The 24,450-nt window shown below is 38.2% G+C and overlaps 1 protein-coding gene across 1 annotated transcript in view; it reads left to right on the forward strand.

Moving 5' to 3' along the window:
- The first annotated feature begins 1,350 nt into the window (after positions 1-1,350).
- The window catches only part of LOC133643209 (activin receptor type-1B-like), a 24,231-nt gene continuing 1,131 nt past the window's right edge, over positions 1,351-24,450 (forward strand). Inside the window, exons 1-9 of the mRNA XM_062037642.1 lie at positions 1,351-1,555; positions 6,621-6,866; positions 12,506-12,772; positions 14,770-15,000; positions 17,009-17,176; positions 20,261-20,417; positions 20,480-20,604; positions 20,670-20,800; positions 24,079-24,450. The exon at positions 24,079-24,450 is cut by the window's right edge and continues 1,131 nt beyond it. Of these exons, the coding sequence (XP_061893626.1) occupies positions 1,492-1,555; positions 6,621-6,866; positions 12,506-12,772; positions 14,770-15,000; positions 17,009-17,176; positions 20,261-20,417; positions 20,480-20,604; positions 20,670-20,800; positions 24,079-24,204 (1,515 nt within the window). The 5' untranslated portion in view covers positions 1,351-1,491 and the 3' untranslated portion in view covers positions 24,205-24,450. The remainder of the gene's footprint in view (positions 1,556-6,620; positions 6,867-12,505; positions 12,773-14,769; positions 15,001-17,008; positions 17,177-20,260; positions 20,418-20,479; positions 20,605-20,669; positions 20,801-24,078) is intronic.

The raw sequence follows: 24,450 nt of genomic DNA on the forward strand, positions 1-24,450 counted from the left end.
TGTAGTGTTGTTCACTGTCATGTAGTGTTGTTTACTGTTGTGTTGTTTACTGTCGTGTAGTGTTGTTTACTTTGGTGTTGTTTACTGTCGTGTAGTGTTGTTTACTGTAGTGTAGTGTTGTTTACTGTCGTGTAGTGTTGTTTACTGTTGTGTTGTTTACTGTTTTGTTGTTTACTGTCGTGTAGTGTTGTTTACTGTAGTGTTGTTTACTGTCGTGTAGTGTTGTTTACTATAGTGTTGTTTACTGTCATGTAGTGTTGTTTACTGTAATGTTGTTTACTGTTGTGTTGTTTACTGTCGTGTAGTGTTGTTTACTGTAAGTGTTGTTTACTGTCGTGTAGTGTTGTTTACTGTAGTGTAGTGTTGTTTACTGTAGTGTTGTTTACTGTCGTGTAGTGTTGTTTACTGTAATGTTGTTTACTGTCGTGTAGTGTTGTTTACTTTAGTGTTGTTTACTGTCGTGTAGTGTTGTTTACTGTAGTGTAGTGTTGTTTACTTTAGTGTTGTTTACTGTCGTGTAGTGTTGTTTACTGTAGTGTAGTTTACTGTCGTGTAATGTTGTTTACTGTAGTGTTGTTTACTGTCGTGTAGTGTTGTTTACTGTAGTGTTGTTTACTGTCGTGTAGTGTTGTTTACTGTTGTGTAGTGTTGTTTACTGTAGTGTTGTTTACTGTTGTATAGTGTTGTTTAATGTAGTGTTGTTTACTGTCGTGTTGTGTTGTTTACTGTTGTGTTGTTTACTGTAGTATTGTTTACTGTAGTGTTGTTTACTGTCGTGTAGTGTTGTTTACTGTAGTGTTTATTGTTGTGTTGTTTACTGTCGTGTAGTGTTGTTTACTGTCGTGTAGTGTTGTTTACTGTAATGTTGTTTACTGTTGTGTTGTTTACTGTCGTGTAGTGTTGTTTACTGTTGTGTTGTTTACTGTCGTGTAGTGTTGTTTACTGTAGTGTTGTTTACTGTAGTGTAGTGTTGTTTACTGTCGTGTTGTGTTGTTTACTGTCGTGTTGTTTACTGTAGTGTTGTTTACTGTAGTGTTTACTGTTGTGTTGTTTACTGTCGTGTAGTGTTGTTTACGGTCGTGTAGTGTTGTTTACTGTAGTGTTGTTTACTGTCGTGTAGTGTTGTTTACTGTTGTGTTGTTTACTGTCATGTAGTGTTGTTTACTGTCATGTAGTGTTGTTTACTGTTGTGTTGTTTACTGTCGTGTAGTTTACTGTAGTGTTGTTTACTGTTGTGTTGTTTACTGTTGTGTAGTGTTGTTTAGTGTTGTTTAGTGTTGTGTAGTGTTGTTTATTGTTATGTTGTGTTGTGTACTGTCGTGTTGTTTAGTGTAGTGTTGTGTAGTGGAGGAGACAGACCATCATCACGTCACGTGTCCTAGCCTCATCCAACGCAGGCTAGCAGCTAACTAGCTGAAGTTAGCTTGCCGTGCTAGGATGTAGTGGAAGGAGCGTGTAAGGGAGGGGAAAAGAGACACATATGTCATCATTATGGCACATTCACGGATGTCACAGGCGCTGCTCACCTGGCTGGTGCTGCGGAGAAGCTGTGAAGGTGAGTGCCCATGTTGTTGTTGTTGTTGTTGTTGTTGCTGTCGCGCAGGGCGGACCATTGTGGCGTTAGCTGCTAGCATGCTAGCCCAGTCACGAGAACAAACCAACAATAATTGTGTTATTTGTGCACACTTTGATATAATAGTCAAATGAGCGTACCTCAACTTGATAGTTTGTTGTTTTTCTACTGGAGAACTAGTAATGAGAACATTATCTTATCAGTTCGATAAGTTGTTATGTCAATAAGTTACACAACATGTCCCTACACCAACAAGGATACTATAAGAGTGTGTTTACTGTCAAACTAATTAAGTTTACTGTCAAACTAACACATTAAGAAGTGCAAAGTCATCACTGTTACAACATTTATGCTGGGCTGGTTGTATCAGAGAGAGACAACATATCATAACATACGGGGAAAGTGTGAATTTAAAGGTTAAAAATACATGTGGGGATATGTGGAGGTGGTTTAAACTGAGTTGCCAAGCGACAGCCCCGAAACTTTTAAGGATTTGAAGGGTGTGTGTGAAGGAAGTTTTGCGACTCCTCAGTAGGGAAACTAAAAGTCGCTAAATTACTCAAAATGCAACGGTGTGATGGTACAAATGATATAAATTTGGCCACGGGGGAAGATTTGTGCCCTGTCGTCACACCATCGATAGGCCTGGGCCGACAAAACGATATCAATATACACTATATTGCCAAAAGTATTTGGCCACCCATCCACATGATGAGAATCAGGTGTCCTAATCACTTGGCCCGGCCACAGGTGTATAAAGTCAAGCACTTAGGCATGGAGACTGTTTCTACAAATTTCTAGTTCTAGATTTCTAGCGTGGAACTATCATAGGATGCCACCTGTGCAACAAATCCAGTCGTGAAATTTCCTCGCTCCTAAATATTCCAAAGTCAACTGTCGGCTTTTTTATAAGAAAATAGAAGAGTTTGGGAACAACAGCAACTCAGCCAGGAAGTGGTAGGCCAGGTAAACTGACAGAGAGGTCAGCGGGTGCTGAAGCGCATAGTGCAAAGACTTTCTGCACAGTCAGTTTCTACAGAGCTCCAAACTTCCTGTGACCTTCCAGTTAGCCCACGTACAGTACGCAGAGAGCTTCATGGAATGGGTTTCCATGGCCGAGCAGCTGCATCTAAGCCATACATCACCAAGTCCAATGCAAAGCGTGGGATGCAGTGGTGTAAAGCACGTCACCACTGGACTCTAGAGCAGTGGAGACGTGTTCTCTGGAGTGATGAATCACGCTTTTCCATCTGGCAATCTGATGGACCAGTCTGGAGGTTGCCAGGAGAACCGTACATTTCGGACTGCATTGTGCCGAGTGTGAAATTTGGTGGAGGAGGAATTATGGTGTGGGGTTGTTTTTCAGGAGTTGGCCCCTTAGTTCCAGTGATAGGAACTTTTGAATGCTCCAGGATACCAAAACATTTTGGACAATTCCATGCTCCCAACCTTGTGGGAACAGTTTGGAGCGGGCCCCTTCCTCTTCCAACATGACTGTGCACCCGTGCACAAAGCAAGGTCCATAAAGACATGGATGACAGAGTCTGGTGTGGATGAACTTGACTGGCCTACACAGAGTCCTGACCTGAACCCGCTAGAACACCTTTGGGATGAATTAGAACGGAGACTGAGAGCCAGACCTTCTCCACCAACATCAGTGTGTGACCTCACCAATGAATGGTGGAAAATTCCTATTTAACACACTCCGCAACCTTGTGGACAGCCTTCCCAGAAGAGTTGAAGCTGTAATAGCTGCAAAAGGTGGACCCACATCATAATGAACCCTACGGGTTAGGAATGGGATGGCACTTCAAGTTCATATGTGAGTCAAGGCAGGTGGCCAAATACCTTTGGCAATATAGTGTATGTGGAGGTGGCTTAAACTGAGTTACCAAGCGACAGCCTCAAAACTTTTAAGGATTTGAAGGGCAGTGTTTCCCACACATTCATTTATTTGTGGCGGCCCGCCACGAAAGAATTACGTCCGCCACAAATTTAAAAAAAAAAATATTTTTTTTTTTTTTTGTCCTGTCCAGCTTCTCAGGCATATTATATAGTTGATGTAGATGCCCATATAGGCTGTTCACATTTACTTTACAAAAGAGAAGTGTAGGATACTTCTCTTGTTGCCTTATTTGTATTTGACCACTACTGTTTTCTGTTTATTTGTTACTGACTGTGGCAGGACACCTCTGCCTCTGTTTCACTTTATGTTGCTGGTAAATAATATGGTTGTAGTAGTAGGCTAAAGTTAAATTATTTAGTATGCACTAATTAAAGGGGCAGAGCTTTAAGAGACATTTTAGCTTTTATATTTTATAAGATATGTTTTTTGTAAGAACCACAATTAATAAATATATTTCAGTGAATAACTTATTGTTCATATCTGTATATAAATATGTACATAAAGTGTTGTAATTATATTGTAAAATGGATGAATGGATGGACGTTTAAAACAAAACTGTTATTATTAATTAGTAAGTATACATTTTTTTAGCCTTTTTAGAGAAAATCATATCATTGTAGTAAATTATGCAAATTACTCGATGATATCATGTTGACCACGCCCATAGCCCCGCCCCCACCGCCACAGGTATCTTGGCAGTTTATGGGAAACAATGAAGTGTGTGTGTGTGAAGCAAGTTTTGCGACTACTCAGTAGGGAAACTGAAAGTCGCTAAATTACTCAAAATGCTACGTGTAAGTTTGGTGTAGTGTTGGCGATATACACTTATATAAATTATATAAATTTGGCCACGGTGAAGATTTGTGCCCTGCCGTCACACCATCAATAGGGCTGGGCCGATAAAACGATATCAATACATATCAAAGTGTCGAAGTTCACGAAACAAGGTTCGTTGCATGAAGTAACTCTTGGGGAACCAAGAATAACAGCAAACAGGAAGTATCACTGAGAAATGGGAGGGACACGCTTACAGCCAATCACGTAACAGTATCAACTATTCGGTTTGGTTGCGCCGTCTTTCTGTCTCGCTGTGGATTCTCTGCATGGAGTGAGAAGAGAAACTGATATCTTGATAGATCAAACTCATAACAGAAACTTGTCTTTAGATCGGTTTAATAAGTAGCTTCCCAAATTACTCTGCTGAGTGTTCAATAGCTTATACACGACTACCACCTTGTGTCTCAAAACTGCTACTACCTTCAAATCTACTGCATTTATTTCAGCACCTTAGCCGCGCTCAATCTACCTGGCTACCAGACACCTTCTGCACCTTGGTATGTTGGAAATTATATTACTGTATTTATTGCCAGGCTTAAATACGTCATAAAGAACACAAGGATTATCAATATTGATCCATTTAAAAAACGGATATCATGATACAGTTTTCAGCCATATCGGCTGGCCCGGAGGTCAGCAACCCGCGGCTCTTTAGTGCCGCCCTAGTGGCTCCCTAGAGCATTTTTAAGAAAGGATTGAAAATGGAAAAAGATGGGCGGGGGCAATACAACCAAACACAACAGTTTGTTTACATGTAAAATCTTCCACTCCTTTGTCTAATTTTGTCCACCAAAAGTTTTATACTGTGCATGAATGCACAAAGGTGAGCTTTGTTGATGTTATTGACTTGTTGGAGTGCTAATCAGGCATATTTGGTCAGAGCATGACTGCAAGCTAATCAAAGCTAACATGCTATTTAGGCTAGCTGTATGTACATATTGCATCATTCTGCCTCATTTGTAGGTATATTTTAGCTCACTTAATTTCCTTTACTTATGTCCTCTTTGTATATAATTTAGTTTTGCATGTCTCATGACACATTAGCTGTACGGAATATAGATAGTTGTTAGTGTGCCATGTTGTCCCGGACCACAGCAAACATTACCTAGCTTGCCAAAGATACTAATAAATCTATTAAAAGAAGACAGCCTGCCGTTTCCTTTAATTTGGACACACACATCTATCTATACCTTTGGCCATTCTAAGACAGTCATTTCCAGGAGTTATCTCACTTTCTGAGTAACCTCGGATTTACTAATGGTTTCTAATGTTGTAAAAATGTGTAGAATAAATATCACATTTCAACATTTCTGTCAACGAAGATTTGCTTCAGCCTGCGGCACATAGTCATTTTGATAGTAGGCTATTATAGCTAATATAGACACTTACATCATGTGTTGCCTTCATTATAACACTTATATACGGCTTTTCATTCTTTGTATTTTTGGTCCAATACGGCTCTTTCAACGTTTTGGGTTGACCTAGCCCTACTTCTGGTGTTCTTCTGCACAATAAATGCTCAAACAATGACATTGTATTTGTGCCCTTTTTGTTGTTGTTTCTTAAATGAGATTACCGTATTTTTCGGAGTATAAATCGCTCGGGAGTATAAGTCGCACCGGCCAAAAATGCATAATAAAGAAGGAAAAAAACATATATAAGTCACACTGGAGTATAAGTCGCATTTTTGGGGGAAATGTATTTGATAAAAGCCAACAGCAAGAATAGACATTTGAAAGGCAATTTAAAATGTCTAAAGAATAGTGAACAACAGGCTGAATAAGTGTACGTTATATGAGGCATAAATAACCAACTGGTATGTTAACGTAACATATTATGGTAAGAGTCATTCAAATAACTATAACATATAGAACATGCTATACGTTTACCAAACAATCTGTCACTCCTAATCGCTAAATCCCATGAAATCTTATACGTCTAGTCTCTTACGTCAATGACATCAATAATATTATTTCATATTTTACGCTAATGTGTTCATCATTTCACACATAAGTCGCTCCTGAGTATAAGTCGCACCCCCGGCCAAACTATGAAAAAAACTGCGACTTATAGTCCGAAAAATACGGTAGCCTTGCTAAGGGACTACAAACCCCATTCAGGAACACTTCCATTATAAGTTGTACACAGATATATATATATATATATATATATATATATATATATATATATATATATATATATATATATACAGTTACCTTGAATGGTTGAATTTATACGCGATATGAATTTTGTCTCATAGCGACCAGCCCCGGCATAAATTAATTCATTCATTCATTTCCACAGCTCTTTGGTGCAACTGCACCACAGCCCGGTGTGAGAAGACGGGCTTCCAGTGCGAGACGGACGGCGCCTGCATGGCCTCCACCTCGTTCCTGGACGGCCAAGAGCAGCACCTTCGCACTTGCATCACCAGAGACAAACTTGAGCCTCCGGGTCAGCCTTTCTACTGCCTCAGTGCAGATGGCCTGGTCAACATCCTGTGCTGCTACAGCGACTACTGCAACAGCATGGACCTCAAAGTACCCTCCGGTGAGACACTATCCACACCCTTTTTAGTGCACGTCACAGATATTGGAAAACAAACAAAAGACACAATGTCCCACACCCACACACATTCTGCACATTATGTAATTATGATGTCATGACAGATGCTTTTGTTTTGTTTTTTTGCTGGACTGCACTTTCCTCGCTGCATCTTGGACGTGTGCGGTATCTCACAAATTTTTTTATTTTTTTTTAATCCACTGAGAGTGTGTCATTATAGTCTAAATATCCGGCAAGTAGGGATGGTCACCTTTCACATTTAAACCCGATATCTATTCAAAGTGCATGGGAATCAAAAAGGATTGTGTGTGTTCATGTGGTGAATAATAATATACCGTAAACATCGGACGATACAGTGTTTCCCATAAACTGCCAAGATACCTATGGCGGTGGGGGCGTGGCTATGGGCGTGGTCACCATGACATCATCGAGTAATTTGCATAATTTACTACAATGATTTGATTTTCTCTAAAAAGGCTAAAAAAATGTATACTTACTAATTAATAATAACAGTTTTGTTTTAAACGTCCATCCATCCATCCATTTTACAATATAATTACAACACTTTATGTACATATTTATATACAGATTTGAACAATAAGTTATTCACTGAAATATATTTATTAATTGTGGTTCTTACAAAAAATATATCTTATAAAATATAAAAGCTAAAATGTCTCAAAGCTCTGCCCCTTTAATTAGTGCATACTAAATAATTTAACTTTAGCCTGCTACTACAAGCATATTATTTACCAGCAACATAAAGTGAAACAGAGGCAGAGGTGTCCTGCCACAGTCAGTAACAAATAAACATAAAACAGTAGTGGTGGTAGATAGACACAGAGCTTCATCAAACATCTGATCCACTGAACAAAGAGCTCCAAAAATCTTGAACTTTAGACTGCCATCAGTTTTACTCCCTACACTTAACCATGTGTTTCCTACTGCCTGCAGACTTTGCACCCTTTGTTATATACACATGTTGTGTTTCTAATAGAAATACATTTAATAAAGTCAAATACAAATAAGGCAACAAGAGAAGTATCCTACACTTCTCTTTTGTAAAGTAAATGTGAACAGCCTATATGGGCATCTACATCAACTATATGATTTGCCTGAGAAGCTGGACAGGACAAAAAAACAAAAACAAAAAAACAAATGTTTTTAATTTTTAATTTTTTTTTTTACTTATTTTTTTTTTTTATTTGTGGCGGACGTAATTCTTTCGTGGCGGGCCGCCACAAATAAATGAATGTGTGGGAAACACTGCGATAGATCGCTACTTTTTTCCTACATTTTGAACCCTGCGTGTTACAAAACGATGCAGCTAATATATGGATTTTTCTTCGCTGACAGCCATAATGCAATAGGTTGGTTTTTTTAAACAAGCAAACACACTGATAAGGTGTGTTATTGTTTGTGCTATAGTGCCATCATTTGGACAAGTTCGCTAATGGCAGGTGCTGCAGTGTCCTTCCATTTAGTCCTTTCAACCCGAAGTGCCGTTCAGTCTTCTACACTGCAAAAAGTCAGTGTTCAAAAACAATCAAAAAATTAGGGGTATTTTATTTGAACTAAGCAAAATTATCAGCCAATAGAACAATAAAATTCGGCTGGTCAAGACTTTCCAAAACAAGTAGAATTAGCTACCGTATTTTTCGGACTATTAGTCGCAGTTTTTTTCATAGTTTGGCCGTGGGTGCGACTTATACTCCAGGGCGACTTATGTGTGAAATTATTAACACATTACCGTAAAATATGAAATAATATTATTTATCTCATTCACGTGAGCGACGAAGCAAATGGCAGCCATCGTCACACACACCTCAGCAATCGTCACTCACACGCCAACCAATAAGAATTCGGCGGGGGCGGGTCATGGCAGAAGTGCATTGTGGGTTTTGGCATGCTAACTGCTATATGCTACACGCTACTGTCGGAGCTATTAAAATGGATCACATCAACGTTTGCGGTAACTTATAAAAACTGAGAAGGACTGAACTAAAATGGCACCGAAAAGGAAATCATATACTGCAGATTACAAGCTGGACGTAGTGAAATATGCACCAGAAAACGGCAATCGAGCAGCAGAAAGAATGGACCCTAGCGGGGCATACCAGGAGCGACACCGAGGAGGAAGATTTCATGTTATTTAGCGATTAGGAGTGACAGATTGTTTGGTAAACGTATAGCATGTTCTATATGTTATAGTTATTTGAATGACTCTTACCATAATATGTTACGTTAACATACCAGTTGGTTATTTATGCCTCATATAACGTACACTTATTCAGCCTGTTGTTCACTATTCTTTAGACATTTTAAATTGCCTTTCAAATGTCTATTCTTGCTGTTGGCTTTTATCAAATAAATTTCCCCCAAAAATGCGACTTATACTCCAGTGCGACGTGTATATGTTTTTTTTCTTCTTTATTGTGCATTTTCGGCCGGTGCGACTTATACTCCGGAGCGACTTATACTCCGAAAAATACAGTAACCTCAATGAACCCAAAAAATAGATTAAAATAAGTATATTCTCACTAATAACAAGTGCACTTTTCTTGGTAGAAAAAAAAGAGACATTTTTGCTCAATATGTTGGAAAATATTCTTAAATGAAGTAAATGCTAGTGCCATTATCTTGACATAATGATATGCGCTCGGCATCATGATTTTTTTTTTCATGCTTGAAGTAAGAAATTATTTCTTTAAAAAAGTAGTTTTCTACTTGTGAGTGTTGATGACACAGCTTTGCAACAGTTGATATTCTAGTTTCAAGCATGTTTTACTCAATATAGCTCATCAAATATCAGCAACAAGCTGTAATATCTTACTGATATCATTTAGGACCAAAACCCTTAAAACAAGTAAAACACTCTAACATAAAATCTGCTTAGTGAGAAGGATTATTTTATCACACAGAAAATAAGCAAATATAACCCTTATTTGAGATATTTAATCTTACTTAAATTTCAGTTTTTGCAGTGTAGCGTTTCTACTTGTATGGATTCTCCAAGCAATGTTTGTAAGTTTTACAATATAACTAAAACAATTCTGACTAAACCGTCCCATGTGTGACGTCTGTAAGAGTGTTTTCTTGCATGTTTGTACGTGCTCTCGTAATATAATCAAGTTAGAGTTGTTAGCATTAGCTAATATGCTAGTAACGTTTACAAGTGTTTGTGTTAGTATTGCAACCACATTCTTTTTATATTGTTCCAATTTGGCAAATTCCTCAGTAAATTCACCAGGTCGTTACCGTGGAGTTATTGAGTCTGTTTAGCTGAATGGAGAGCTAGCTTCCGCAGCTAGGGGGTTCATGACGATGACTTCTGTTTTGTTTGATCATCCGTTTACTACCGTGTTACAGGCACCGTTTGGAAACAATTAAGGTATGTAAATAAACATTTACAGAATCATATGGTGTAAATATCTAATTTCACAACGTGTATATATCTGCGGCTTATAGTCCGGTGCGGCTAACGTCTGTGTGTGCGCTCTGTAGTCCACAAAATATGGTAATAATAATAAATACAAATTTTTTTAGATGTAACATTTAACACTGATGTGATAATACGTGTGCTGTCAAGTTGTTATAGCTTGTTTTCTTACACCTCTGAGTTTAATTTGCAAGTATGCATTCATTTTTGTTCTCAGGCACGTTCTCAGTTGGTTATTTATGCGTCATATAACGTACACTTATTTAGCCCGTTGTTCACTATTCTTTTTTTTTTTTTAATTGCCTTTCAAATGTCTATTCTTGGTGTTGGATTTTATCAAATAAATTTCCCCCAAAAATGCGTTTTATAATTCAGTGTGACGTATACATGTTTTTTTCCTTCTTTATTATGCATTTTCGGCCGGTGCGACTTATACTCCGAAGCGACTTATACTCCGAAAAATACGGTAGTTCAGGGCGTGTTTCAGGGATGAATGAGCGCAACCGGACACGTTATTTTTTTCAAAAAAATGTTCCTTCTTCTCACAATGACAGAACTTCACTCAGATTTATTTCAATTTCCGTAATTTCAGCGTTTGACAGCGGGATTACGTTCGACGTTACTTGAACGCGGAAATCATATGCCTTCCTTTTTTTCTTGAGCTTAGTGATTATTGATGAAGCATACTAGCGCTGTGTCAAATAAAAGGTAGCAACCATGGTGAGATCCCAAACGTCTAGTAGACGTGGTCTTGTTTTCACTCATTCACTGCACATCAATTTCACTGTTATAAGCTCCGGAATTTGCATGCACATTGTGAGGCCCATATTTTTATGATCATTTTAAGCCATAATCGGAGTCAAAATTAAAATTGGAATAATTGTCTAACCCTATGTACATTTTAGTTGTAGTTTTCATGACCAAATTTGAAGATGTTGAGATAGTAGGGGTGTAACAGTACACAAAAATGTCGGTTCGGTATGTACCTCGGTTTAGAGGTCACGGTTCGGTTCATTTCCGGTACAGTAAGAAAACAACGAAATATAAATTTTGGGGTTACTTATTTACCAAATTTGCAAAATCTTCCACCAAAAATAGTTTTCTTAGTGTAATATTTGATGTGAAGTAATGGGAACCTTGGATAGGTCAATAATTCATAATAACATTGATTTTTATTCAATATTATGTTTTGAGCAATGACAGTTTGAAAGAAAAAAAAAACAGCTTTGTTTTATTAGTCAACATTGCAACTTTTTCTAAATGACATTTAACCTTTTTAAGCTTTTTTATTTCACTTTTGTTATGTTTTTGTTTATTTGAATAGTATTTTTAGAATGTGCCGTGGGCCTTTAAAACATTAGCTGTGGGCTGCAAATGGCACACTTTTGACACCCCTGCTATAGATAATAGAAAATTAAATGTAATAAATCTATGGATAAAAGGCAGAGCCTGGCGACGCATGCGCGTTTATCATAACTCTCTCTCTCTCTCTCTGCCCCTCCCTCACCAATGCTGCTGTTTGTTTTGTTCCCTTCTTAACCCTGAACGTACATTGAAAATACACGCAACCCTAACTCAAAATGCCGGACATTTGAGGCATTTAAGAAACTCCGCCCTGACAGCTCCGCAAAAGAGGACATGTCCGGTGAAAAGAGGACGTATGGGCAGTCTATCGTAGCCCGTTAGCTGCTAGCATGCCGTGTGTTGTGCCTCGGTGTGCATTGTTTACACAACGTGCGTTACGCTACTTAATATGTCCGTGTGGAAACTTGTTCGGTACACCTCCGAACCGGAACCCCCGTACCGAAACGGTTGAATACAAATACATGTACCGTTACAACCCTATGAGATAGCCATGTAAAATCGCTAATGCTAATCAGTAGCATTTGTATGGCATATCTAATGTAAATTAGCATCGAGCTAGTGCATTTTTAAAAGTGGAACTTTAGAGTGATTTCTGTGAGGCTTTGTTGACGTGGAAGATTGCAGAGAGAGTCTGTTATGAGTGCTTGAGTGTGAATGTCAGGTCATTTTCCAGGTGAAGTTTGGTCCTGTTCAGCATTCCTTTTCAATCCAACGTAAAAATGTCAATAGTTGTTATGACTTTGTGCTCTTGTTTCAACCTGCTGTGCTGGTGTCAAACCAGTGTCGCATTCCGCACACTAATCCCCCGTCTCTTCCTCAGTGACCACCCAGTCGGGCCCCGGGGGTGCTTCGGGCCCAGGTGGGTCGTGGGGGCCGGTGGAACTGGTGGCCGTGATCGCGGGGCCGCTCCTGCTGCTTTGTTTACTGCTGCTGGTGGGCGTGTTCATGTGTCAACACCAGCGCCGGGCCTGCGGGCACAGACAGAGGCTGGGGCTGGAAGATCCCTCCTGCGACAATCTTTACATGCCGAACGACGGGACACTGCAAGACCTCATTTACGACCTGTCCACATCTGGTTCAGGCTCAGGTCAGCCACAGCATAACTCTACCAGCTGACTCCTTTTCCTATTTATGAAGTTCACGTCAAATATTCTAACAAAACACATGTCTTACAGTAGGTAAGTTGTATGTTTGCCTCATCTTTCACTTGAAGTGGGAGTGAAGAATGCGCTACCGACCTGTTAAGTCCAAAGGAGAAAGGGATGCTACCTGGTGGTTGTTTGAGTACACTGCAGCTAGTCCTGCATAGTCCCACTCCTTAATGCTTCAGTCACATGCAGGATTCTCACAAGTATGAGGCAAAAATACAACAAGGCCTACTGTATGTGAAGATGTTTTTTTCCAAATGATGAATTTCAAGACAAATATTCTAACCAACCACATGTCTTAAGTAAAGATGTGTTTTTCTAATTATGAATATTAAGTGAAATAGTCTAAAATAACACGTCTTATGTGAAGATGTTTTTCTAATTATGATTTTCAAACAAATATTAAATATGTGAAAATGTGTTTTTCTAATTATGAATATTAAGTGAAATATTCGAACAAAACATATCTTATGTGAAGATATTTTCCTAATTATGAATATGAAGTCAAATATTCTAACAAAACATGTCTTAAGTAAAGATGTGTTTTCCTAATTATGAATATTAAGTCAAATATTCCAACAAAACATGTCTTAAGTAAAGATGTGTTTTCCTAATTATGAATATTAAGTCAAATATTCCAACAAAACACGTCTTATGTAAAGATATTTTCCTTACTATGAATATTAAGTCAAATATTCCAACAAAACACGTCTTATGTGAAGATGTTTTCCTAATTATGAATATTATGTCAAATATTCTAACAAAACACTTCTTATGTGAACATATTTTCTTATTTATGAATATTAAGTGAAATCTTCAAACAAAACACATCTTATGTGAAGATGTTTTCCTAATTATGAATATTAAGTCAAGTATTTTAACAAAACACATGTCATTCCTAATTATGAATATTAAGTCAAATATTCTGACAAAACACGTCTTAAGTAAAGATATTTTCCTAATTATGAATATTAAGTGAAATATTCGAACAAAACACATCTTATGTGAAGATGTTTTTCTAATTATGATTTTCAAACAAATATTCTAACAAAACATCTCTTATGTTAAAATGTATTTTCCTAATTATGAATATGAAGTCAAATTTTCTAACAAAACATGTCTTAAGTAAAGATGTGTTTTCCTATTTATGAATATTAAGTGAAATCTTCAAATAAAACACGTCTTATGTGAAGATGTTTTCCTAATCATGAATATTAAGTCAAATATTTTAACAAAACACATGTCATGAGTAAATATGTGTTTTCCTAATTATTAATATTAAGTCAAATATTCTAACAAAACACACGTCTTATGTGAAGATTTGTTCCTAATTATGAATATTAAGTCAAATATTTTAACAAAACACACGTCTTATGTGAAGAGGTTTTCCTAATTATGAATATTAAGTCAAATATTCGAACAAAACACGTCTTATGTGAAGATGTTTTTCTAATTATGATTTTCAAACAAATATTCTAACAAAACACATCTTATGTGAAAATGTGTTTTTCTAATTATGAATATTAAGTGAAATATTCGAACAAAACACGTCTTATGTGAAGATGTTATCCTTAATTATGAATATTAAGTCAAATATTCGAACAAAACATGTCTTATTTATGTAAAGATTTTTTCCTAATTATGAATATTAAGTCAAATATTCTAACAAAACACATCTTATGCGAAGATTTTTTTTTCAAATTATGAATATTAAGTCAAATATTCGAACAAAACATCTTATGTGAAGATGTTTTTCTAATCATGAATATTAAGTCAAATATTTTATTAAAACATGTCATAAGTAAAGATGTGTTTTCTTAATTATGAATATTAAGTTAAATATAACAAAACTACATGTCTTATGTGTTTTTCTAATCATGAATATTATGTCATAAATTGGAACAAACCACATGCCAACTTACTTTGTGTCGTTCAGGTCTGCCTCTGTTCGTCCAAAGGACCGTCGCAAGAACAATTGTCCTGCAAGACGTTATCGGTAAGGGTCGTTTTGGCGAGGTGTGGCGAGGCCGTTGGAGGGGCGGTGATGTGGCGGTGAAAATCTTCTCGTCTCGAGAAGAGCGCTCCTGGTTCCGTGAGGCTGAGATCTATCAGACCATCATGATACGACATGAGAACATCCTGGGTTTTATCGCTGCCGACAACAAAGGTGCACACTTCTTTCTTTTTATGGCATTTATGCTAATAGCCTGTTAGCACTGAGCACACTACAGTGATTCAATGAAAATATATTTTTTACTAATAACATTAGAAATAATCATTTAGGAAACATGATTTTGCGGCCATAGCTGAAATATCATTGAATATACGGAAAAGTAATCAAGTGAACTTACTTTTGTTCTTCCCATGGCCTGCGGAGGATGTAAATGATGCAACTTCCTGTAGACCAGTCCTTCTCAAACCATGCCAGGGTGGGCGTGTGTGACCACGGGCAACATGCTTTATCAGTATCATGCAGTATCGTACTTTAAACCCCTCTTCGAAAAGCTGCGCACTACAAAATGTGCTTATAGGGGGCCAGTTCTGGCCCGCCACATTATTTTATGTGGCCCGTGAAAACCTGGAAAAAATGGGTTTCAATAAAATACTTATTTTTTTACTAAATGTATTCATTCTTTCAATTTTGACAGAAAAAAAACGCACATTTTAAACTTTAATATTACCTGATCATGCCAATTAAATTATTACATGTATACTGTATTGCAAAACTATTTTTGTGGGATAAAAACAAATAGTTAAATATCAGCTTGTCACCTTTATTCATGATTTCAAAGCAAGTTATACATAAAAAAAAATCTAATAATCAAATGCATATGCATTTCGATTAATCATGTTAAATCACAGGTTATTACCGGCATGCATAATGTAAAGACAAAAAATATATATATATATATATATATTAGGGCTGCAACAACTAATCGATTATTAAAATAGTTGCCGATTAATTTAGTCATCGATTCGTTGGATCTATGCTATGCGCATGCGCAGTTTTTTTTTTTGTTTTTTTTTTATTTTTAATTTTTATTTTTAATAAACCTTTATTCATAAACTGCAACATGTACAAACAGCTGAGAAACAATAATCAAAATAAGTATGGTGCCAGTATGCTGTTTTTTTTTCAATAAAATACTGGATAGGATAGAAATGTAGTTTGTCTCTTTTATCCGATTATTAATCGATTAATCGAAGTAATAATCGACAGATTAATCGATTATCAAATTCATCGTTAGTTGCAGCCCTAATATATATATATATATATATATATATATATATTTAAGTACCACTGATAGTCACACACACACACACACTGGGTGTGGTGAAATGACTCTCTGCGTTTGACCCATGACCTTGTTCCACCCCCTGGGAGGTGAGGGGAGCAGTGAGCAGCAGCGGTGGCCGCGCTCGGGAATCATTTTGGTGATTTAACCCCCAATTCCAACCAGAAAATTATATTTTTTTCAGGTGTTCAAGGTATTTTAAATTGTATTATAAATGTAAAATCTGACCTATATGCAGGAAGACACCTTCATAAATAAAACATTATTTTATCGTGCATTTGGACATTTGATTTCCCGGGGATGCAAATGGCCCTGATTCAGTGTCACAGCTCAAGGCAGGCTAACAGTATTATTATTAGAGCTGTGAGTCTTTTGGCACCACATAATTCAATTCGATTCTTGCGGGTAACGATTCGATTCAGAATTGATTCTCGATTCAAACCAATTCATGCTTTAAAATCAATACTTTAAAAAAAAAAAAAACATTGGGTGCCAGTTCTATGATTAACTACATTACTCCATAAAATAGACAAACAGCTCTGAAATTGTTTTTATATTATTTAAAAGAAAACTGGTTTTGTTTCATAAAATTCTACCCAAACTTTTAATAAAGTCAAATACAAATAAGGCAACAAGGGAAATATCCAACACTTCTCTTTTCTACAGTAAATCTGTACAGCAGATATGATCATCTACATCAACTATATGATTTTTCTGAGTGACGGGACGGATTAAAAATAATAATAAAAAAATGTAATTGATTAAGAATCATTACAAATAATCGGCATTCATTCAAAAATCGATTTTTTTGACACTCATTATTATTGTTAAAAAACCAAACATGAGTTTTAACATGATCTGTGGTCTCTCTTTGCGTAGACAACGGCACGTGGACTCAGCTGTGGTTGGTGTCGGACTACCACGAGCACGGCTCCCTGTTTGACTACCTCAACCGCTACTCCGTCACGTCGGAAGGAATGATCAAACTGGCCCTGACAGCTGCCAGCGGCCTGGCACATCTGCACATGGAGATACTCGGAACACAAGGTGAACTCCCTTGCTGTCTTCCTGTGCCCATTCGGGTATCGATCATCCATGAGTGACATCACATACCAACACCGATCACATGTATCAACTACATTTTTCAATTATGGTGAGTGCTATTGACAATATCAACAGGTTATTTAAAGGGCACCTTTTATGCAAAAAAACAACTTTCTTACCTATTGGTACCTGCTGCTGTGTATTTGGGATCTGCATAAGTCCCGAAAATTTGAAGTCAAACCGGGGAGGCGTGGCGGAGATATTTACACAACAATCTTGCCTTCCTTCATACTTGAGCTGTTTGAAATGTGCACAAATGGTGACGTCACAAATTGGGAAAATTGTCAGCGGATTATCAATTTAATGGTATAAATGTACCCAAAGTGCTTTGTGCGCGTCCGCCATTTTTAATGTATGCACAAGCATCTGTAGTCCAGACGTCAAAATGCCCAAGATAAGACTTGAAGAACAAAAATGCAGTTATTGGTTATATTACCAAACACAGGACACTACAGGCTGTATTTAGTCACGTGACTTTTTCTGACCCGTTTACTTCCGGTGAACAAAGTGGTGGTCAACCACACCAACATGGCTACCGTGCAGCAAACTGAGTACGCAGAGTACCGCTAAAAAAAAAAATCGCTAAATTCCATGAAATCTTATACGTCTAGTCTCTTACGTGAATGAGCTAAATAATATTATTTGATATTTTACGCTAATTTGTTAATAATTTCACACATAAGTCGCTCCTGAGTATAAGTCGCACCCCCGGCCAAACTGAAAAAAACTGCGACTTATAGTCCGAAAAATACGGTACATATTCCGTACAATTGACCACTAAATGGTAACACCCGAATAAGTTTTTCAACTTTTTGAAGTCGAGGTCCACGTAAATCAAGACCATGGTGCCCGTTTAGGTGTCCATACTCGCTTTATATACAACTCTGGACACATTAACCAGTAGGCCACCAGGGGGCAGTCATTTTTCAAGCTTGAGATTTATCAATGAGAGAAAGAGCATGGCAGCCCCAAGGCCACCACTTGGTCAGGTGTCCTTGTGTTTTTCTCTGGGTTTGCATAGTTTTTTGTCCCTGGTCTTCAGGCTTCCTCCCATGTCCCAAACACGTGTTAGGTTGACAGGACCCTTTTAATCAGGGGAGTCTCTCTGGTTTTCATTGAGGCTCACATCACAGTCATGACTGTTTGTAACAGTGAATAATACACAACTACATCAATATAAAAGGGATTTGCCTCATTATTACACTATTGCTAATGCATTTGATGAATTTTTTTATTTTTTTTTACAGATTAAAAAATAAATAAATTACATTTTATGGTTAAAAAACTGCCAGCTCAGTTGCCAGAATTTTACTGTAGAATCTACAAAGGTTTTTTACAGCACATTACTGTAAATGTAGATACATTACCACTGTTTTTTTACAATAAAATTTGCAGTCATTTGTTCCGTGTATTAAAGTAAATGGAAAAATGGTACCAAAGGTTTTTTTAATTGAAACATTTTAGTTAAAATACTACTAGTTTTTAACCTTAAAATCTACAGTCATTTTTACGGTGTAAAATTTGTTGGATAACTTTCTTTGAAATGATAAGTCGAGCAGATAATGTATTTATTTTAATGTTTGGAATGTATGGTAATATAATTGTTGCATTATGGCGTCACACTCATTTTAGCTCAGGCGCCCCCTGGAGGAAAATCTGTGCGCACTATTAAAATCGTGGCATTAAAACTAAAAATTAAAGACAACTTCAGATTGTTTTCTTTGTCTTACTTTGGCCAAACATAGACCACATTCTGAAAATATTACAATAAAAAATATATTTAAACCAGCAGCGGTAAAGGAAGAAAAGAAGAATGTTTATAATCGAATAAATTATACACTACCGTTCAAAAGTTTGGGGTCACCCAAACAATTTAGTGGAATAGCCTTCATTTCTAAGAAGAAGAATAGACTGTGGAGTTTCAGATGAAAGTTCTCTTTTTCTGGCCATTTTGAGCGTTTAATTGACCCCACAAATGTGATGCTCCAGAAACTCAATGTGCTCAAAGGAAGGTCCGTTTTGTAGCTTCTGTAACGAGCTAAAGTGTTTTCAGATGTGTGAACATGATTGCACAAGGGTTTTCTAATCATCAATTAGCCTTCTGAGCCAATGAGCAAACACATTGTACCATTAGAACACTGGAGTGATAGTTGCTGGAAATGGGCCTCTATACACCTATGTAGATATTGCAGCAAAAAGCAGACATTTGCAGCTAGAATAGTCATTTAGCACATTAGCAATGTATAGAGTGTATTTCTGTAAAGTTAAGACTAGTTTAAAGTTATCTTCATTGAAAAGTACAGTGCTTTTCCTTCAGAAATAAGGACATTTACATGTGACCCCAAACTTTTGAATGCTAGTGTAAATATGCATAAAAGTGTTTTTTGTATTATTTTTTTTAATGAATGGAGTAACGTTTATAACAACCTTGTTCCAAAACACAATATAGAATGTGAGATATAACAGGATAATGAATACATGTATCATTTGTTTTCAAAACGCTTACAAATAAGTGAGACCCCAAATATTTACTGTGGGACCCTATTTTTATGACTAGATGGGGTACCTGGGACCCCATTTTGAAAATTCCTAGCACCAACACTGATGGGAGTATTGGTGCGTGCAAAACAGCAGCAGGCGGCTGTGGCCTGTGGGCCGGTTCTTATACTAATCAAATATCATCCCTGGGGGCCACAGATCATTCATTCGGGCCTGGACTTTGACACATAGGCATTATTTAATAATGCCTATGTGTGTAAAAGATGTCAAATATATGCAAATGCATGAAGTACATGTATTTTTTCTGTCAAAATAGTAGTAATTGTATTTATTTCAGACATGTCTAATACATTTAGTAAGGAAAGATAAAGTAGTGCATATTATTTCCATATAGAATGATGTCATGGGTCAGATCCGTCCTCTGTGCTTTAAGTAAGTGTGAAAGTGAGTGTGGGTGCTTGTGAGATAGGTTCCAGCTCACCTGTGACCCAAATGATGACAAGCGGTATGTTCACCTCGTCTTTGCAGGAAAGCCTGGCATCGCACACCGAGACTTAAAGTCCAAGAACATCCTGGTGAAGAAGAACTGCACCTGTGCCATCGCCGATCTGGGTTTAGCGGTCCGTCACGACGCCATCACAGACACCATCGACATGGCCCCCAACCAGCGAGTGGGAACCAGGAGGTGTGTCAGCAGCAAAGAGGGAAACGAGTTTGAAAAGGTGACATTTGGGCGTCTTTCCGCAGGTACATGGCCCCGGAGGTCCTGGACGAGAGCATCAACATGACGCACTTTGACTCCTTCAAGTGTGCCGACATCTACGCTTTGGGGCTGGTCTACTGGGAGATGGCACGGCGCTGCAACAGCGGAGGTGGGTCCTCACTCACGCTATTCACGCGCTGATGCCGACTCAGGCCACGCCCCGTGCGCCCGCAGGTATCCACCAGGAGTATCAGCTGCCATACTACGACCTGGTGCCCTCCGACCCCTCGGTGGACGAGATGAAGAAGGTGGTGTGCGAGCAAAAGATACGACCCGACATCTCCAACTGGTGGCAGAGCCATGAGGTAACCACATGAATATGGCTGCTACCTTCACATTGTGTTTATGTCCTCCTTTCCTTTCCTTGGTTAAATACAAAGAAAGAGAATAATGAGCCGGTCTTAAAATCCACCTTCTTTCAAAGAGCCATAAATCCATACTTGCCAACCTTGAGACCTCAGATACCGGGAGGTGGGGGATTCTAGCTATATATATATATGTATATATATTTATTTTATTATACATATAAATAAAATAAATACTTGAATTTCAGTGTTCCGGGGGCTATCCAGTAGATGGCAGTATTGTCCTGTTTAACTTCTCCTCCGTTCATGACTCGGCCACCGTGTTCAATGGAGAAGTCTGTTTTACAAAATGTACAGGCAACATAATTACATACACCTTCCCCTTCCAACTGTCCTGGATGAACTGAAATTCTTGTTTCCATTCGTTTTGGAACTTGCAAGCATATTTCTTCATCTTGCTCGTCGACGGCGTCGCCATGTCTGTAACTTCCTCGTTCGTCTCCTTGTTGTGTGCGCAGTTGTGCACTCTACTCTCTAAAAGCCGTAGATGTTATGACGTCATTGGGCAGGCAAGCTGTTTATATTGTGGGAAAGCGGACGTGAGAACAGGCTGTCCCCACTCAGGTCCGCATTGAGCTGGAGGGGGCGTGGCCTCCAGCTCCGGCTGAATACCGGGAGTTTGTCGGGAGAAAATTTCCGCCGGGAGGTTATCGGGAGAGGCGCTGAATACCGGGAGTCTCCCGCTAAAAACGGGAGGGTTGGCAAGTATGATAAATCCCATCTGTACATGAAATATATGTCAGGTTCAAACACTGATGACATCTATTAAACAAGACAAGAGGCAAAGAATTAAACAGAGACAGAATTCAATTTGGACTCAATATATTGAGGAGAGTCGCCCGGACATTGTATCCTTCTACAATCTCACAGCACGCTCTGCCAAAAGATTGCATACCACCTTCTTTTATTCGGGACCCTCCCCGACCACCTGGCCACCGCTGTTTCCAAAGGACAAAGGTCGCAAAAAAGTTCACAGAAAAGGTCGTAAACAATCCACAGAAAAGGTCAGTTCAAAAATGAGTTCCATAAAATAGTTCAAAAAGAGTTCGTAAAATACTTCAGAAAGAGGTCCATAAAATAGTTCAAATAGAGTTCGTCTGGAAATTGGGCAGATCCTGTCATCTCTCCGCTTTGAAGTCCTTGGTCCAGAACAAGATCCTTTTGTTGATTCCCATACATGAGAGAAAACAGAAAAGCCTTCATGTGGCTCTCCTCCTTACACTGTGGACTTTTACCAGCCTTACTCTTGGTAGGCCTGGAACTCATTTCAACACAAAGTTTGTTGTGATAACTTACAATTATTCTAGCAGAATACACGTCTGATTTATTTCCAAACACGAAAGAGGCCTGGGTCGACATTGGAGGAATTCAGAATGGTAGAGTTAACATTAAAACAAGGAATTGACCTGCAGTGTGAACATGACAACAACATTTAGTTGGTGCAATGCAGCAGTTATTCATAACCGTATTTTCCAGATTATATGGATATAAGCCACACCCACTAAATTTTCTAGAAAAGAAAAAAAGTGGTTCCATTTATTAGCCGCAGCAGACTATAAGCCGCATATATATACACTGAAATGAGTTATCTACACAGAAATATTTTGTAAATGTTTATTTACATACTTTAATTGTTTACAAACGATGTCTGTAAAACGGCTGATCAAACAAAACAGAAGTCATCGCAATGGACACCCACAGCTAAACAGACCCAATAACTCCACGGTGACGTTTTGGTGAATGTACTGAGGAATTTGTGAAACAACACAAAAAGAATGCCGTTGTAAGTGAATAATACGAACAAAGACACTCGTAAAAGTGTTAGCAAATTAGCTAATGCTTCATTACATGAAGTTAGCATGTGCAAATACGCATGAAAACACCCCTACAGACATCACACGTGGGACTGTTTAGTCAGTATGAATTGTTTTAGTTATATTGTAAATCTGACAAAAGTTGCTTGGAATGATACATGAAGAAACGCTATGGACCGCTAGAAAGCGGAACGGCACTTATACTTTTGGTATGCTGCTGCTCACTGCTCCCCCCACCTCCCAGGGGCTGAACATGGGGATGGGTCAAATGCAGAGGATAATTTCACCACACCTAGTGTGTGTGTGTGTGTGTGTGTGACTATTGGAACTTTAACTTTAAAACAGAAGGACACTGCTTCACCTGCAGTGAGCGAAGTTGTCTGAAAGATGGCGCCGTAGCCCAAACACACCTTTTCAGTGTATTTGCTTATTATTAGAGATGTACGATAATATCAGACTGTCGATATTTTCGGCCGATAAATGCTTTAAAATGTAATATCGGAACTGATCGGTATCGGTGTCAAAATTATCGGTATCGGTTTCAAAAAGTAAAATGTATGACTTTTTAAAAGGCCGCTGTGTACACGGACGTAGGTAAAAGTACAGAGCGCCAATAAACCTTAAAGGCACTGCCTTTGCGTGCCAGCCCAGTCACATAATATCTACGGCTTTTCACACACACAAGTGAATGTAAGGCATACTTGGTCAACAGCCATACAGGTCACACTGAGGGTGACCGTATAAACAACTTTAACACTGTTACAAATATGCGCCACACTGTGAACCCACACCAAACAAGTATGACAAACACATTTCGGGAGAACATCCACACCGTAACACAACATAAACACCACAGAACAAATACCCAGAACCCCTTGCAGCACTAACTCTTCCCCCCCCCTCAACCTCCTCGTGCTCTCAAATTCCAAGCTGCTGTTTTGAGGCATGTTAAAACAAATAATGCACTTTGTGACTTCAATAATAAATATGGCAGTGCCATGTTGGCATTTTTTCCATAACTTGAGTTGATTTATTTTGTAAAACCTTGTTACATTGTTTAATGCATCCAGCGGGGCATCACAACAAAATTAGGCATAATAATGTGTTCATTCCACCACTGTATGTATTGGTATCGGTTGATATCGGAATCGGTAATTAAGAGTTGGACAATATCGGGATATTGGCAAAAAAGCCATTATCAGACATCTCTACTTAATATTTTTTATTAAACTATTAGCATTATGGCCATCAGCGAAGAAAAATCCATAAATTAGCTGCAGTGTTGAAAGCGTAGAAAATAAGCTTATAGTCTGTAATTTACGGCAGTCATTTCTGGTGGAAACACAAACCTTCAACATTTTTTTAAAAAAGTCCTAATTGAATCAAATCTGCTTTTTGTTGCAGGCTCTGCGGGTTATGGGCAAAATAATGAGGGAGTGCTGGTACGCCAACGGTGCTGCCCGACTGACCGCCCTGCGCATCAAAAAGACCCTCTCCCAGCTGAGTGTCAAAGAAGACATTAAAGTCTGACAAAGGACGCACGACAAACGTGTGCAATGCTTTGCAAGGTTTTTCTAAAGCCTCTCCTGACAAACCCTACCTCGTTTACCCAGAATACCTTTCCTGTCTAGTTCCTCTTCCTGCCGCACTACAAGCATCCTGGGTCCCCCTCCCCCTGATGACAGTGAATGTATTACATTTCCGTGTTCACTGGCAGTCATCTTTTTGTCATTTTCCGAAGCGAAGAATCCACTAGAAGAATGATGCTGCTGAGTC

Source organism: Entelurus aequoreus, linkage group LG26 (assembly GCF_033978785.1).
Source record: "Entelurus aequoreus isolate RoL-2023_Sb linkage group LG26, RoL_Eaeq_v1.1, whole genome shotgun sequence".
Lineage (NCBI taxonomy): Eukaryota > Metazoa > Chordata > Actinopteri > Syngnathiformes > Syngnathidae > Entelurus > Entelurus aequoreus.